The sequence below is a fragment of the Pristis pectinata genome, chromosome 15 (genome assembly GCF_009764475.1).
Source record: "Pristis pectinata isolate sPriPec2 chromosome 15, sPriPec2.1.pri, whole genome shotgun sequence".
Taxonomy (NCBI): Eukaryota; Metazoa; Chordata; class Chondrichthyes; order Rhinopristiformes; family Pristidae; genus Pristis; species Pristis pectinata.
Window position 1 is genome coordinate 49,149,306 of NC_067419.1, and position 16,068 is coordinate 49,165,373.

The window sequence follows — 16,068 nt, forward strand, 5'->3', positions numbered from 1 at the left end:
GTTTGCACTTTCCAGGAGCAAAGAAAGAAGGGCCATCTGGCAGTAGTTTACTCAGGGATGGGTAAACGTTCAGTGAATAATATTCCAAAAGGGAAACTGATAGTTTGCCCAAGTATCCAGTGTGCTGGGTGTAGGGTTGCACGTATTCTGGCCTGTTGAGTACTCCTGTGTGACTACAGTCGCTGAGGCGCTGTTTCCTTGTGCCTGCAGGTGATCTCAACAGCCTTGCAGTGTCTCACGTGGGTGTTGAAATTCCCACTGAGATCCATGGAGGATCTGGCTGGACAACTGACTCAGCAGCTCTTTGTGTTGCTGAAGGACTATGCCAAGGCTGGAGCAGGCCGAGGAGAGAACTTCCACCTGGTTGTTAACTGTTTCAAGGTAAGGGGTAAAACCCATCCCTTTGGGGTTATTTTGTCAATTGCTGTAAATCTGTGTCCTCTACTAAAGCCCCAACTCTTGGCCAGTATTGGTTTATTGTCATGTGTACAGAGGTGCAGTGAAAAGCTTTTGTGTGCATGCTATCCAGACTAATCATTCCATACATAAGTACATCGAGGTAGTAAAAAGAAAACAGAATGCAGTTACAGAGAAAGTGCAGTGCAGGTAGACAAAGTGCAAGGGCCACAACGAGGTAGACTGGGAGATTAAAAGTTCATCTTTTAGCGTACGAGGTCCGTTCAACAGCGGGATAGAAGCTGCCCTCGAGCCTGGTGGTACGTGCTCTCGGGTTTTTGTATCTTCTGCCTGATGAGAAGGGGGAGAAGAGAGAATGTCCGGGGTGGGAAGGGTCTTCGATTATGTTGGCTGCTTTCCCGAGGCAATGGGAAAGGTAAGCAGAGTCAATGGAGGGGAGGCTGGTCTGTGTGATGGACTGGGCTGTCTGTCAGGGTTGAGGGTGACTTGCTTCCAGTCTAGTTCTGAGGTGGCTGATGAGGCCACCTACAGACTCTGCCACAGTTGAGACAGGAGGTCCTTGTCTGGGCAGACCATTGGATAATTGGAGAGAATGTCCCTGCCATTTACTGGGTAATTTGTGTGCTCCCAGCGCATGGACTCGCTGTTCTCAATCCCATGTTAAATGCTCGGTCTCCACTTTGAATATCATGGGCCAGAGATTCACAGGAGTCAGTAGGGACCTCCTCACCTGTGGCAGAGTCTGTAGGTGGCCTCATCAGCCACCTCCGAACTGGAGTGGAAACAAGTCGCCCTCAACCTTGACGGACTGCCCAAGGGAATAGCAGCATTCACAAGATAAACATAAATTAAACACAATTTTTACAAGAAAAAAACACAATTAGAATGAAAAAAAGCTCATTTTAATACAAAGTGGCCATAATGTAGCTATACTGAGGTAGTGATCAGGGTTGTGCCGGTTGGTTCAAGAACCGAATAGTTGAAGGGAAGCAGCTGTTCCCGAACCTGGTGGTGTGGGACTTCAGGCTTCTGTACCTCCTGCCTGATGGGAGCTGCGAGAAGATGGCACGGCCCGGACGGTGGGGATCTTTGATGATGGATGTTGCCTTCCTGAGGCAGCGCCTCCTGTAGATACTCCCGATGGTGGGGAGGGATGTGCCCGTGATGTATTGGGCAGAGTCCACTACTCTCTGCAGCTTCTTACATTCCTGTGCATTCGAGTTGCTGAACCAGACCGTGATGCAACCATCATTATAACTAGTGAACCCAGCTGCTACAGGGGATCTCCATAAAGAGCGGGGACGGTGATCGGTGGGGATTGATTCATTACCTGTTGTATCCACAGTCGATTACCGTTCTGGTGAAAAATGTGACACAGCACACGCTGACGGACAAGCAGCTCCAGGTGCTGCTGGGATACGCCGAGGAAGATATTTATGACTCATCACGGCAGGCAACAGCATTTGGGCTCCTAAAGGTGAGTGAAGTCTGCATCAACTTGTAGCACTTGTAACGTGGTAAAAGTTCCCATTGTGGATAATACGATAACTATTGGGTATTATTTAAGAGCCAGCTGAATAAAGGACATTAAAGACAAATTGTGAGTTTTAAGCATCCCAAAGCAGGAAAGAGAGATGTGGAGATCATGGACAGGGCAAGGAGGGGGTTACCGTTCTTGTGGCCCAGCTCGGCTGAGTTAGAATCGTGGAGTCAAACAGCACAAACAGTTGCCCACCAACTCTGTGCTGACCAAAGTCCACCCACTAATCCCATTTTGTTCTCTCTATGATCCCATCAATTCCCCCCAGGTTCTCCCACTTCCCTACACACTAGTAGCTATTTACAGCAGCCAATTAACCCACCAACCTGCATGTCTTTGGGATGTGGGAGGAAACCGGAGCACCCAGGGGAAACCCACGCAGTCACAGGGAGAACGTGCAAGCTCCACACAGACAGCGCCAGAGATCAGGATCAAGCCCAGGCTACAGAGCAAGGGGACATTGGAGGGAGGAGGAGATGACCGTGAATATCATTTTTATTCTTATTTGGGATGTGGATAAGAACAGAACAGTACAGCACAGGAATAGGCCCTTCAGCCCACCAATGTGCCAACCTACACTAATCCCAGCTACCTGCACGTGGTTCCTCCCCTCCACTCCCTGCCTGTTCATGTGTCTGTCGAAATGCCTCTTAAACGTTGCTGTCGAATTGTGGATGTGGCCGGAAAGATCTGTGTTTAATGATCTTCAATAATGGTGCAGTTAGGCTTGAGTATATCCCCGCACCCCTCCTCCCACCCACCTCGCCTCCCTCGCCCCCACCCACCCACCCACCTCGCCTCCCTCGCCCCCACCCCATCCACATCCACTTCCTCATGCCCATACCACCTCCCCATCCCCTCCCTCACCTCACCCCAACCCATTTCCTCACCCCATCCCCACCCACCTCACCTCTCACCCACCTCCTTGCTTTCCTCACCCCCACCCCCCCACCTCGCCTCCCTCACCCCCACCCCACACACCCAACCCCCTCCTCACCCCACACCCCTACCACCCCTTGCCTCCCCCGCCCTCCAGCTTCCATTCCCTCCCCATCACCTCAGAATGACTGCTGACATTTTATCTCTGTAGGCGATCCTGTCCAGAAGGCTCCTTGTTCCGGAGATGGGTGAAGTGATGCAGAAGGTGGCCAAGCTCGCTGTTACTGGGCAGAGCGAACCAGTCCGGGTGCAGTGTCGGCAGGTCAGGGTCACCCCCACGCTCAGTTCTGTCGCAGAGTCATTGACTCCATTAAATGTGCCATCCACAGGCTAAGGGTGGAGACCTGAACATTCTTGCAGTGTGTTGGGCTTCGGTCTCTGTGTCCTTGAACTGCTGTGGGTGTAATGGCTAGACTACACCTGGTTTATCTCCCACTTTGCTGGTTGTCCCATGGTACAGCAGCAATGGGTAGAACCCAGCATCAGCTGCCGCTACACCATGTCCAGTGAACCCAGACACATGGAAAGGAAACCTCGTGTGGGGAGCTTTGGGAACCAGAGGTCCAAACTTCACCCTGAGTAGCCTGCACTTTCCATTAGATACAGTATCTTAAAATAATCTTTCATAGCAGAAAGTAAACTAAATTGGTAAATTGGTTTATTATTGTCACGTGTACCGAGATACAGTGGAAAACTTTGTTTTGCCTGCCATCCGTACAGATCATGTCATCACATCAGTGCACTGATGTAGTACAAGGGAAAACAGTAACAGAATGCGGAGTAAAGTGTCACAGTTACAGAGAAGGTGCAGGCAGACAATAAGGTGCAAGGTCATAATGAGGTAGTTTGTGAGGTCAAGAGTCCATCTTATCGCCCTAGGAAACCATTCAATAGTCTTATAACAGTGGGATAGAAGCTGTCCTTGAGCCTGGTGGTACATGCTGTCAGGCTTTTGTAAATTTACCTTAACCTGCATTTGAATGATGACACCAGTTCAGTTTGGAGCTGACTGACTTTACCAGAACTCCAACTAATCATCGTTAGATGACTTCATTTTCAACACCCCCTGTTCGCTGGGAACCTGGAGCAGGGGTCAGGTTCGTGTTGTATTCCCAGTGAACGGAGTGCCAAGGGCAGTGTTTTGCCTCTGCCCTCCAAGGTGTGTGATGATGCACAGGTACGTGTAGGCACATGTCCCCAACATCCAAACTGCTCTATTTTGACTGTGTTTCCTTCCTTGCTTTAGGTTTATATGAAGTTTATTCTAGATTATCCCCTGGGGAAGGAACTGAAGACTCACCTCGATTTCATTGTGGCACAGCTTTCGTAAGTTTTGATTGGATTTCTAACTGTTCTTCACTTAAATCCTTGTTTTCTTTTGAACAATCAAGTACTTTGGAATGTAGCTTGGGTGGTGAACTCCCAACTGGATTGTCCTTCTGGAGGTCAGCATTGATTGGTGGGCCGAGTGGCCTCATCCTGTGACCTAATAATTCTGCAGTTTCATCGTGGCTGCTCCACAGCTCTCAGCCCTGTCAGAAGGTTGTGGGTTCAAGCCCCACTTGAGACTAGCACAGAAGCCCGGCAGCCGCTCCCAGTGCACCACACTGTCAGAGGTACCACCTCTTAAGTGAAAACAGCCCTGTCTGCATCTCAGACAGGCAGAAGAGATCTTGTGGCCACAGACTGAAGGGAGGTAACGTTTGAATGATATTCATCCTTCAACACAACCTAAATCAGTTACTGTTTTTGGACAGTTTTCTCTGTTTCCATGAGGCGCTGAGAGACATTCCCCAGCGTTAAAGGTGGGAAATGAATGCAGGGAGTTCAGATGTGTGCAGAATAGAAGTTATTTCCTTTTTGTTCCCCTTTCCTCTCTGATCAGATCATCACATTGCTCTTTGAGGGAGCTTGCTGTGCACAGATTGACTGTCATATTTCTGGCATTGAGGCTAGGCTTCAAAAGTACCTTGGATGTCTTGAAGTTGCAAGGATGTTGCCAGGACTTGAGGGCCCGAGTTACAGGGAGAGGTTGGGCAGGCTGGGACTTTATTCCTTGGAGTGTAGGGGACTGAGGAGTGACCTTTATAGACGTGTATAAAGTCATGATGGGCATAGATAAGGTGAACGCACACAGTCTTTTTCTCAGGGAGGGCATAGGTTTAAGATGAGAGGGAAAAGATTTAAAAGAGACGTGATTTAAAAAGCAACTTATTCTCACAGAGGGTGGTCCGTATATGGAACGAGCTGCCAGAGCAAGTGGTTGAGGCAGGTACATTAAGAACATTTAAACAACACTTGGACAGGTACATGGATAGGAAAGGTTTAGAGGGATATGGGCCAAACGCAGGCAAATGGAACTAGCTTAGATGGACTTCTTGGTTGGCATGGACAGGTTGGGCCGAAGGGCCTGTTTCCGTGCTGTATGACTCTATGGCTCTAAGTGTGAAGGACGTAATAGGGAATACATGTTTTTTTACATTGAGGAGGTTGCACTCACCAAATGGACGCAGGACATAATCACCAGCAATGCATAGTACATTGCTCCCTTATGGATAGACATGCCCAGTGTGGAGGCAGTCAGCGTCAGTGGTGAAAGTATCTGAAAAATCGGGGTTACAAGTTTACAGAATAACCCCTTGAGGCTGTGGTGAGGTGACAGAACAAAGCTCTTAGCAATTCCTAAACAAAGTGCTTGATTTTCCTTTCTGTGTTTAGTTATGAACATGAAGTAGGAAGAGATTCTGCACTGGAAATGTTGGCCTTTATATTCCAGTCCTTTCCACAGGTATGTTCGCTTCTATCTCGGTAGCTGTTCGCTGTGTTACTACCTGCTTACACGTGGCTTACAGTTAGGTCTTTGAAAGTTACGTGGTCTAACACAGGAGATAGCTCTCCTTGGAAATGCAAGGCCAGCAGCTCGCGGGGGCCTCTTGTGCCAAGTCCACCTGGATTGGCAAAGACTATTTAAACAGGAAAAGTTGGCATCTGTGAGGGTGCAAGGAATGTGGTGGTCCCTGCACACAAAGCATTGACATATCCTAGATGTATGAATGAAATGCTACTGTGGGGGAGAAGTTACAAAGCAGAAGAGCTCTCGACCCATCGTGTCCATGCAGGTAGATATAGGGCTTCCCGGCCTTGTTCAGCACTGGGTCTGTAGCCCTGTCAAGTACACGTCAGGTACTGTGCAAGTGTGGGGAGGCTTCCTGCTTCTCTCACCACTTCGGGCAGAGAGTTTCAAGCCCCCACCACCCCTAGAGAAAAACTCCCTCAATCTCTTCATCTCCCTCAATCCTTCTACCAAATGTTTTAAATCTGATGTTTAACCCCTCCACTAGGAGAGTATGGCCATCCTGTGTCTCCCCTCAGCCCCTCTGGTTCAAGGAAAACAGCAGCAGCCTATTCAGTCTTTCCTAATAGCTACAATTTCCTCAATAAATCCCCCCTGCACTGTCCCCAAACAATCACATACTCCCTGTATTATGGTGACCAGAGCTGTGCACAGTGCTCAAGCTGTGGTCCATTGAGTGTTAAAACAGTTTTTGAGGCTGGTGGTCTCAAGAGGTTGGAGTCGATGCTAGAACCTCACCTGGAGCACTGCAGCCTTACCTTAGGAAGGATGTACTGGCCCTGGAGACGAATGAGAATGATAAGTAGGTCCTAAGGGTTACAGTACAAGGAAAGATTACACAAACAGCGGTAGTATTCTCTGGAAATTGAAAGGTCTGGAATGATTTGATTGTAGTGCAGGGTACCAGGAATAGTGGGGATTGAGCGGGGAAGAAGCATAAACACAGACGTCCCTGACTCTGCGCTCTGCATTCTGTATTGGCCTTGATCTCCGTTCCAGTGCGGGCACCTACTGTGGGCAAAACCTGAAGCCATCACTGTCTGCACACAGCACTACGACTGTAGCTTGCAGCCTCTGAATCTCTTTTGTTGCCGTGACAGGACCTGCTGCACCAACACTGCGCGCTGTTCTTCGTTCCTGTGGCCCTGATGATCGTAAACGATGACTCTCCAAAGTGCAAGAAGATGGCAGCCTTGGCAGCCCAGTCGCTGCTCAGCAAAGTAGACAACCAGCACAAGGACTCTATGTTTGCCTTGGTCCTGACGTGGTTTAAGAGCAAGAAGGTGGGTCCTAGTGCTTGAAACGGTTGTAAAAGTTCCTTCCAGTGCAGGGACAGACTCTCTGCACACTGCAGGGGCATTGGCATAAAGACTCCAGCACATCACACAGCCTCGGGACTTCCCTAAGGGCAGTCAAAGTCGAGTTTATTGTCCTGTGCACAAGTCCATGTGTGCACAGGTGCAATAAAATACTTACTTGCAGCAGCATCACAGGCACAAAGCATCAGATAAGCAGCATTCACAAGAAAAACATAAATGATGCACAATTTTTACAAGAACACAATTAAACAAAAAAAAAGTGATGTGGGAAGTAGGGCAGCCAATGTCTGCAAGGCAAGAACCTACAAACCAACATGGTGATGATCAGATATCTGAATGGGTAAGGACTTGGAAAATGGGGGAATTACACTGAGCTGCTCCAATTGGAAAGAGTTCTCCACTAGGTTATAAACATTTGATAAAATAATGGCATTAAGGCATTGGTGAAAGTGGAGTGAGGCCATCCTCACGGAACTTGGAGACACCAGAGACTGCAGACATTGGGATCTGGAGCAACACACAATCTGCTGGAGGAACTCAGTGGGTCGAGCAGCACCCTGCTGCAGAGTTTTACATCAGCAATTTCCTCCCCCCCCACAGATGCTGCTTGACCCACTGAGCTCCTCCAGCAGATTGTTTATTGCTCCTCACAGAACTTCATCTTACAGTGTAGAGAGAGGGACAGCTGAGGTTACAGAGCGACAAGGCTGTGGGGCTGGGGCATGATGAGAATTTTCTATAGCTCGGTGGTGAATCACTGACAACACCTGGGGGTTGTGTTCCTGCTCCAGGTCTCTCATCGCCGGTTGGCTGCCCACACCTGTGGCCTCTTCGTTGAAGCAGAAGGAGTTTTCTTTGAAAAACGTTTTGCAACCATTCTTCCAATTCTTGAAACTGAAATAAATCCCGAAAGGTTCCAAAATGTGAGTCCACTTGCTTGGTATATCACTCTCTGTGCTTCTTGGCATTGTCATGTCTTGAGATTTCTATAAAGGGCTTTCTAGTGGTCTGCTCACACCATTGCCCAGTCTCAGGATCCCAAGGCTTTGGAGGGAATGTGGATGGGATTACAGGAATGGTCCCAGGGTTGAGGGCTTCTGTTGTACAGAGAAGCTGCAGTTGCTGAGGTTACAGCAGCAGGGGTTGGTGGCAGCTTCAAGTGGCATAGCCGGTGGAGTTGCTGCCTTGTAGTGCCTGTAACGTGGGTTCAGTCCTGACTTCCAATGCTGTCTGTGTGGAGTTTGCACGTTCTCCCTGTAACCACGTGGGTTTTCCCTGGATGCTCTGGTTTCCTCCCACATCCCAAAGACTAGTGGGTTGGTAGGTTAACTGGCTGCAGTAAATTGTCCCCAGTGTGTGGGTGAGGGGGAGAATCTGGGGGGAGTTGATGGGAATGTGGGGAGAATAAAATGGGATTAGTGTAGGATGAGTGTAAATGGGTGTTTGATGGTTAGAACAGGTGAGGGGCCAAAGGGCCTGTTTCTGAGTCCATGGCGTACAGGTTGGTGGGTTCATTGGCTGCTGCATGGTTCTGTGACTCAATGAAATATTAATCATCTTCAACAGAGTAGGTTGGGAGCAGTGTTGGTAACTGGGCAAGGCAGTAATTGGGAAAGGAACGGTGGTGGTCACCATGCCGTTGTGATCAGAACTGAGAGAGCTGTGGTCGGGTGGAGTTGTGAAAAATTGTGCAGGCTGTGGGGAAAGAGCAAGGAGTGGGAGATTGGAGAAATCCTTTGGTGAGCTGAATCACCAGCTACTGGGCTGTAAGAGGCTGTGAACGGTGAAGGGGTTTCCGCTGCCTTGGTCACACAGTACACCAAGCCGTTGTAAGTATACATCTGATGGCATGCAGTACTGTGGCTTCCTTTTGATTTCCTTTGATTGTACTCTTGTCCAGATCCAGGAGGAAGGGGAAGAGAAGGCCACAGACCGCTTGCTCTTCAGCCTCCTGACGCTGACTGTCAAAATGGTGAAGGAGTGCAACTTCATCCAGCTGCAGAAACCAAGCTCTCTTCTCACCGACATCTGGGGTAAGTCCCATCTGCAAAATGTTTGGGGTGTACTGGCGTCACGTGGGCGGCTGTGGGAGGTGAGCAGCATTGGTGTTCACTGCTGAGGCAGACGCTGTCTCTGCCTGTAGGACCACTTGTTGTGTGAAATCGTTCTTTTTTGTCTTAAGGATCAAGGACTCTGGACACGAGCTTTGTGGACCAAAACTAGTTTAATCACAAAGGCAAACGCGGGACAGATGGATGGGAACAGACACACACTCATGCACAGGATACCACGAACATCGCAACTGGGGTAAAATACACTCTCTCACACACACACACACACACACACACACACACACACACACACACACACACACACACACACACACACACACACACACACACACACAAACAAGCACACAATAACAATGTACAACTTCAGGATATAACACTTCGATGCCTGACCCACATTAGCATTGGCCCTTAACGCTCCCTGAGTCTGAGTGAAACGCTCCCTGACCCTGTGGTGATGCACTCTTACCAATGATCTCTGCAACGTTGTCTCACTACTCCTGGGGTCGTCAAAGAGGAAGGGTTAGGGGATGCAGCCCTTTTTATGGTGCTAGGAGGCTGGATGGAGCCTCACTGTTGTGATTTAAATGAGCCAATGGTGTGGGAGTCAAAGATAAAGGTTCCTGCCACAGCCAATGGTCAGGCAAGTTCAGAGACAAAAGGTACTCTCACACCTGAGGGGTGGGTGGAGCCGCACCTTGATGGACAGTGGTATCACTTCCGATCAGAGGAGCAATGCTGTCCTCCGGTTAGCGGGGTGTCATTGTTGTTACTGTCACGTGACGGCCATGTGGATTCCTCACAACACCACTTCCTAAATGTCCCAATGACAAGAGCCCAAGTGTTTCTCTAAGTCGTTGGAAGGGAGATTCCAAGGAAGTGGTAACTAGGCACTTTTTAAAAAAAAAAGACGTGCCAGGCAGGATCAGTGTGGTGTGGACAGAAGTGGGAATAAATGGGTCATGTTCGATTCAGAGGCAGTGACCAATGGGTGCCATGGTGATCGACGACAGAGCCCCAGCTGTTCACAGTCCACCCTAGTGTTTTGGATGATGAGACCAGGTATATCCAGGTTTGCTGAAGATGCAAAGCTGGGTGCCAATATGAGCCGTGAGGGGGATGCAGGGAGGCTTCGGGGGGTATGGGCAGGCAAAATGAATGGGTGAGGACGCGTGGACAAATGGGACCTGTGTGGATGGGCAAAAGGGTTAGCAGGGACATGGTGGGCCAAAGGGCCTGTTTCTGTACTGTACAGCTCTGTGACTCCGAGGTCGATAGAGTTTTGGTTATCAAGGGATGTGGGGTTAGTACGGGAAAGTGGTGCTGAAGTAAACGATCAGCTGTGATCTTATGAAGTGGGGCAGGCATAAGGAGTGGGGGGGGGTTACTGCCCTTGTATCTTTAATGAGATGCAGTCTTAATTCCTTAGGTGGTCTGGGAAGTAATGTTTCTTATGCTTTTATTTATAATAAATACAGGAGGCAGCCAAGTAACCTCATGTGTCTGTTTCACCAATCAATAGGTTGTGGCTCATCCTGTGCTAAACCACTTCTGTGTCCAAACTCCATATCTTCTGATTCCCCAAGGGTCCAAAATGCATCAACATTATCCTTGGAAACACTCTGAGCATCCTCTGATCTCTAGGCCAGAGAATTCTGAAGGTCCACAATCCCCTGAGTGAAGCAATTTCCTATCCCGAATGACTGACTTAGTGCCCCAGTTCCAGGTGCTGTAGCCTGGTGAAGCAGCCTCTGGCCAGCTTTCCACCAACCCCTGAGAACGCTGAATGTGGCAGTGATGTTGCTTCTCATCCTCTGAGCTGTAGCGTATGTGGGCAAATCCTACTCGATCTCCTTGCAGAGTGGACCCCACAACTGGCGTGTGGCACCTCCTACAGCTGAGCTTCCCCCCCCTGTGCTGCTTCTACCCACAGAGGGCGACCGTGCCTATGGTGGGAGCTCCGAACAACAGTGACTGTCGGAACATGGGCCAGATCTCCAGATCTGTGCTCCAGTGTGTTTCACTGTGTGCAATGCCTTGTACTGCAGAGTGCAGAGGTATTGGTACTTGGTTTATTATTGTCACATGCACCAAGATGGTGAAAAGCTTTTGTTTGCGTGCCACCCAGACAGGTCATTCCGTGCACAGGCACATCGCGGTAATAAAAAGGAAAACAGAATGCAGAATATAGTGTTACAGAGAAAGTGCAGTGCCGGTAGACAGTGCAAGGGCCACGATGCAGTAGATTGGGAGATCAAGAGCTCATCTTTTAGCGCATGTTGAGGTCCATTCAAGTGTCTTATAACAGCAGGATAGAAGCTGTTCTTTAACCTGGTGGTACCTGCTTTCAGGCTTTTGTATCTTCTGCCCGATGAGAGGAGGGAAAAGAGAGAATGTCCGGGGTGGGTGGGGTTCTTGACTATGTTGGCTGCTTTCCTGAGGCAGCAGGAAGTGTAGACAGAGTCCGTGGAGGGGAGGCTGCTTTTTGTGATGAACTGTTTGAGAGTTTGTATTCTGGAGTTGTCACTAAGTAAAGTTGGACCCGGGTCTGTTAATCTGTCTGCAGGTCATATCCAGGCTCACCTGTGGCACCCACACTCCTGGGTCTGGCTCACTGCAACCCAACTCTTCGGAATGCTCTTTGCCTCTCTCCAGCCTGAAGAACTGGTGGCCAGGTGGAAGACGGGCAAATCTCTGACCGCTGGGAAGAACCTGTCGCAGACACCAGCAGCGCAGTTTTTGTGGAAAGAGCTCGATGTAAAGGTAACAAACTGTTCAAGAGACTTCTTGCAGCCTGGCAGAATGGTGCAGCACGTCAGCTCTTCGGACAGGGAGGGCATCACAATCAGTGTTGGTGTAACCAGTTAGGAAAGTCAGATTCGTGTTTATTGTCACATGTGTGCACAGGTGCAATGAAAAACTTACTTGCAGCAGCATCACAGGCACAAAGCATCAGATACACAATATTCACATGAAAAATATAAATTATACAAAAACTATACCAGAAAGAACATAGTTAGAACAAAAAAAAGAGCTTTTTAGTGCAAAGTGTTCATGCTGTTGCTATACTGTAGTGATTAGGGTTGTGCAGGTTGATTCAAGAACTGAATGGTTGAAGGGAAGTAGCTGTTCTTGAACCTGGTGGTGTGGGACTTCCCGATGTCAGCAGTGAGAAGAGGTAAAGGTAGCAGGCTGTGACTCTTGACTCTAGAAAGGAGAGGATAGGACTGAGGTTGTGTATTGAGTGAGTGGACATTAAGGAACTTTTGCCCTTTAGTTGGGACGGGGAGCGGTCAGAGGAGCCAAAACTAGGGGATGTTATTATTAGATTGTCGCTGAGAATCCAGTAAGTGGTTCATGAGAAACACTCTTATGCAAAGAGTGGTGAGGCTGTGGGCTTCCTCCTCAAGCACCGGTTGATGCACGGAGCATTGACGGCTGTGGGCTTCCTCCTCAAGCACCGGTTGATGCACGGAGCATTGACGGCTGTGGGCTTCCTCCTCAAGCACCGGTTGATGCACGGAGCATTGACGGCTGTGGGCTTCCTCCTCAAGCACTGGTTGATGCACGGAGCATTGATATCTTTAACAAGATTGGACAAACTTGGGTTGTTTTCTTTGGAGTGTTGGAGGCTGAGGGGAGACCTGATAGAAGTTTATAAAATTATGAGAGGCATAGATAGGGTAGGCAGTCAGTCTTTTTCTCAGGGCAGAAATGTCAAATGCTAGAAGGCATGGCTTTAAGGTGAGAGGGGAAAGTGTAACAGAGATGTGCAGGGTGTTTTTTCCCTACACAGAGTGGTGGGTGCCTGGAATGGGCTGACAACAGATACGATAGAGGTGTTCAAGTGGCGTTTAGATAGACACATGAATGTGCAGAGAATGGAGGGATATGGATCGTGTACAGGCAGAGGAGATTAGTTTTATTTGGCATCATGTTTGGTACAGACATCGTAGGCCAAAGGGCCTGTTCCTGTTTTGTACTGTTCTATGAGATGCTGGTTATATGCTTACCTTTGGCAGCGGAGTCCTGTGAAGAGGGCTAGGAGGTTTGTGTGGAGTGTAAACGTCAGCTTGCCTGGAGAAGTAGGGATTCAAATCATGGGTCAGTGATTCCTAATGAAGGGGATGAATCTTGGCTAATGTTTGCCCCACAAGGAGCTCCCAGCTCACTTAATTCAACAGTGCAGCACCCCTGCAGTGGGACAGGGCTGCCCAGGGACAGACCTTCTGGCAAGGGGCTGCCCAGGGACAGACCCTCCAGAAGTGCTGTTATTTATAACTTTATGAATGAACTGGTGCAGGCCCAGTGGATATAATGGCTTTAGTTTTCCCGTAACAGTGTCAGACATTGCCCACATTCAGAGTTCTGTGAAGATTGGGTTTAATTTTGAATCCTCTGTTTCTCATGCTCTTCTCAACATCTGTGTTTCAGACCAAAGATTTGGCTTTGGCCTTCTGCCACCAGCTGCAGTCAAAGTTCCTGGATCAAGCGCTGGGCGATCAGGTGAGGGGTCGGTGTCATTGATACCACACAGTGCGTAAGCTGCAGTCAGTCTGTACACGGCCTTTGTGAGACTGTCAGTGAAGATATCCACAGATGAGCCAGTTAGGTTTCCTCAGGATCATCTTCAAACATTACTTCCCATCTGCTTTACTGCCCACAATCTTGTCACACTTTGTTCCTTCAAAGTGTTCTCCATCAGTTCGAAGGTAACGGGATAAGAAAGTGGGCAAAGGAGTGGCAGATGGAATTTAACTCCGACGAGTGCGGAGTGATGCATTTTGGTAAGTTAATCCAGGGCAGGACATAAACAGTGAATGGCAGGGTCCTGGGGAGTGTTGTAGATCTACAGGTAGGCAAAGTTCCCTGAAATTGGTGACGCAGCTAGACAGGACGGTGAAGGTGTATGGCATGCTTGCCTTCATCGGCTGTGGCACTCAGTACAAGAGTTGGGATGCCATATTACAGTTGTACAAAGTGTTGGTGAGACCACACGGAGTACTGTGTGCAGTTCTGGTCACCACACTGTAGGGAGGATGTGACCAAGCTGGAGAGGGTGCTGAAAAGATTCACAAGGATGTTGCCAGGACTGGAGGGCTTGAGATATTTGGACAGGCTGGGACTGTTTTCGCTGAAGCAAAGGAGACTGAGGAGTGACCTTGGTAGAAGTTTATAAAATTATGAGAGGCATAGGTAGGATAGAGAGTCAGTCTTTTACCCAGGGAAGGGGAATCTAAATCTAGAGGGTGAGATGGGAAAGATTTAAAGGGGATCTGAGGGACAGGTTTTTTCATGTAAAAGGTGACGAATATATGGAATGAGCTGCCAGAAGAGGTCATGGAAGCCAGGTGTAATTACAGCATTTAAAAGACCTTTGGACAGGTTCACAGATGGGAAAACTTTAAGAGGGATATGGGTCAAACACAGACAAATGGGAGTAGCATAGATTCGCACCTTGATCAGCATGGATGAGTTGGGCTGAGGGACCAGTTTCTTTACTGTATGACTCTATGAATTTACCTGGTATACAGTGAAGGGATGGCTTAAAATGCCAAATATCTTCCCTTTAGGAAGCTCCAGTAAACCCAGAACTGTCTTTTGTGTATAGCCTTTCGTTGTAATGCAGGAAATGCAGTTGCTAAATTGTTCACAGGAAGCTCCCACAAACAGGAGTGAATTGATAAGCTGGTTATCGGATTAAATGGTATGACGATGGGTACTTATTGCCTGAAATACTGCCGGTAACTCCCTTGCTCCGGTGGTCTCACGGGATCTTTTCCAGGTAGAGGGTTTGAGGTTCATCCTCCTCATAGGTCGATGGGCTTCACTGTCAGGGTCGGCACGTATTCCCATCCACAGTCACCCTTGAGCGGAGTGAGTGAAGGGTTAGCCACACACACCAGACCAAGGCTGGCTTACTTCCCTCTGCCGAGCAACAGCTGGGTATTTTCATGGTCACCGTTACAAATGTTGGGTTTTTAATTTCCAGAATATACTTCATTAATGGTTGAAAATCCCCAGTCGCTGTTGCAGGTTTTAAATTTGTGATTCCAGGTCATTAGTCCAGGCTTTGGGTTTGAAAGTTCCTTAAAAAAAAAAAGCCCCTGCACTACCAGTGACCCCCTCCAACATTACAGTGGCTGCAGAGTGCTTCAGTTCATGTGGAAACACTAGCTGGATGAAGGTGTTGCCAACGTAGATGTGACGGTTTGTGTCTGATTAACTTGCTGGCAGATCACCGTAAAGGATTCAGCACAGCTTCATGAAATTTGGTGCTCTTGTGTTAAACAGGTTGTGAAGAATTTGTTGTTTGTGACAAAAGTCATCTACCTCTTGGGACCAGTTGGTCAGGGAGATGTGGAGGAGGAGGAGGAGAGTGAGAAAGAGCTCGCAGCAGAGGAGAGTGAGGAACTGAGGGGTGGAGGAGGAACTCCTGACGGTGCCGACGGGTCTGTAAAGAAAACAAACCTGATGTGGCTGATGCAGAAACTCTGCATTATCGCCAAGAGGGAAGCAGCCCACACCCCAAAACACCCTCTGAAGGTACGTCCCTTCATGAACACAGCTTGCATCCTCATGGGATCCAAAGTCATTTGTTGAACATACAAACCTGCAGCAGGAATAGGTCCCAGCACCTCAGCACAGTGCCAGTGTTTGATAAGGCCACAGCGATCTGTCTGTAAGACAACTCCAAATTCCTGTCTGCCCACGGTCACCTTCCACCCCTTGTTTATCATGGATCCAGCCTCTCCTCCAGTAGAACTATTCGAAGGCTTTCTTCCTTACAGCAGAAGCAGAGCTCCAAAGACACTCAACCAGTTCTCGGTGAAAAACAATTGCTCAGCTGTCTTAACCGGGCAGTTCTTTCTCTTTAATCAGTGAAGCCTGGTTCTGGAGTCTCCCACAAGAGGAAACATCCTCTCCACA

The 16,068-nt window shown here is 48.7% G+C and overlaps 2 protein-coding genes across 5 annotated transcripts in view; one reads left to right on the forward strand and one right to left on the reverse strand.

Annotated features, from left to right (window-relative positions):
• Positions 1-16,068, forward strand: part of utp20 (UTP20 small subunit processome component) — a 124,980-nt gene that overhangs the window by 101,539 nt on the left and 7,373 nt on the right. For all 4 annotated transcript variants that reach the window (XM_052030063.1, XM_052030064.1, XM_052030066.1 and 1 more), the window contains 11 exons: positions 211-381; positions 1,763-1,894; positions 3,048-3,158; positions 4,143-4,222; positions 5,615-5,684; positions 6,851-7,033; positions 7,861-7,992; positions 8,970-9,102; positions 11,705-11,901; positions 13,573-13,644; positions 15,433-15,684. In XM_052030063.1, coding sequence (XP_051886023.1) covers positions 211-381; positions 1,763-1,894; positions 3,048-3,158; positions 4,143-4,222; positions 5,615-5,684; positions 6,851-7,033; positions 7,861-7,992; positions 8,970-9,102; positions 11,705-11,901; positions 13,573-13,644; positions 15,433-15,684 — 1,533 coding nt within the window. The remainder of the gene's footprint in view (positions 1-210; positions 382-1,762; positions 1,895-3,047; positions 3,159-4,142; positions 4,223-5,614; positions 5,685-6,850; positions 7,034-7,860; positions 7,993-8,969; positions 9,103-11,704; positions 11,902-13,572; positions 13,645-15,432; positions 15,685-16,068) is intronic.
• LOC127578273 (NADH-cytochrome b5 reductase 3-like) overlaps positions 1-16,068 on the reverse strand; it is a 644,669-nt gene that overhangs the window by 70,403 nt on the left and 558,198 nt on the right. The gene's annotated exons all lie outside the window — the stretch shown is intronic.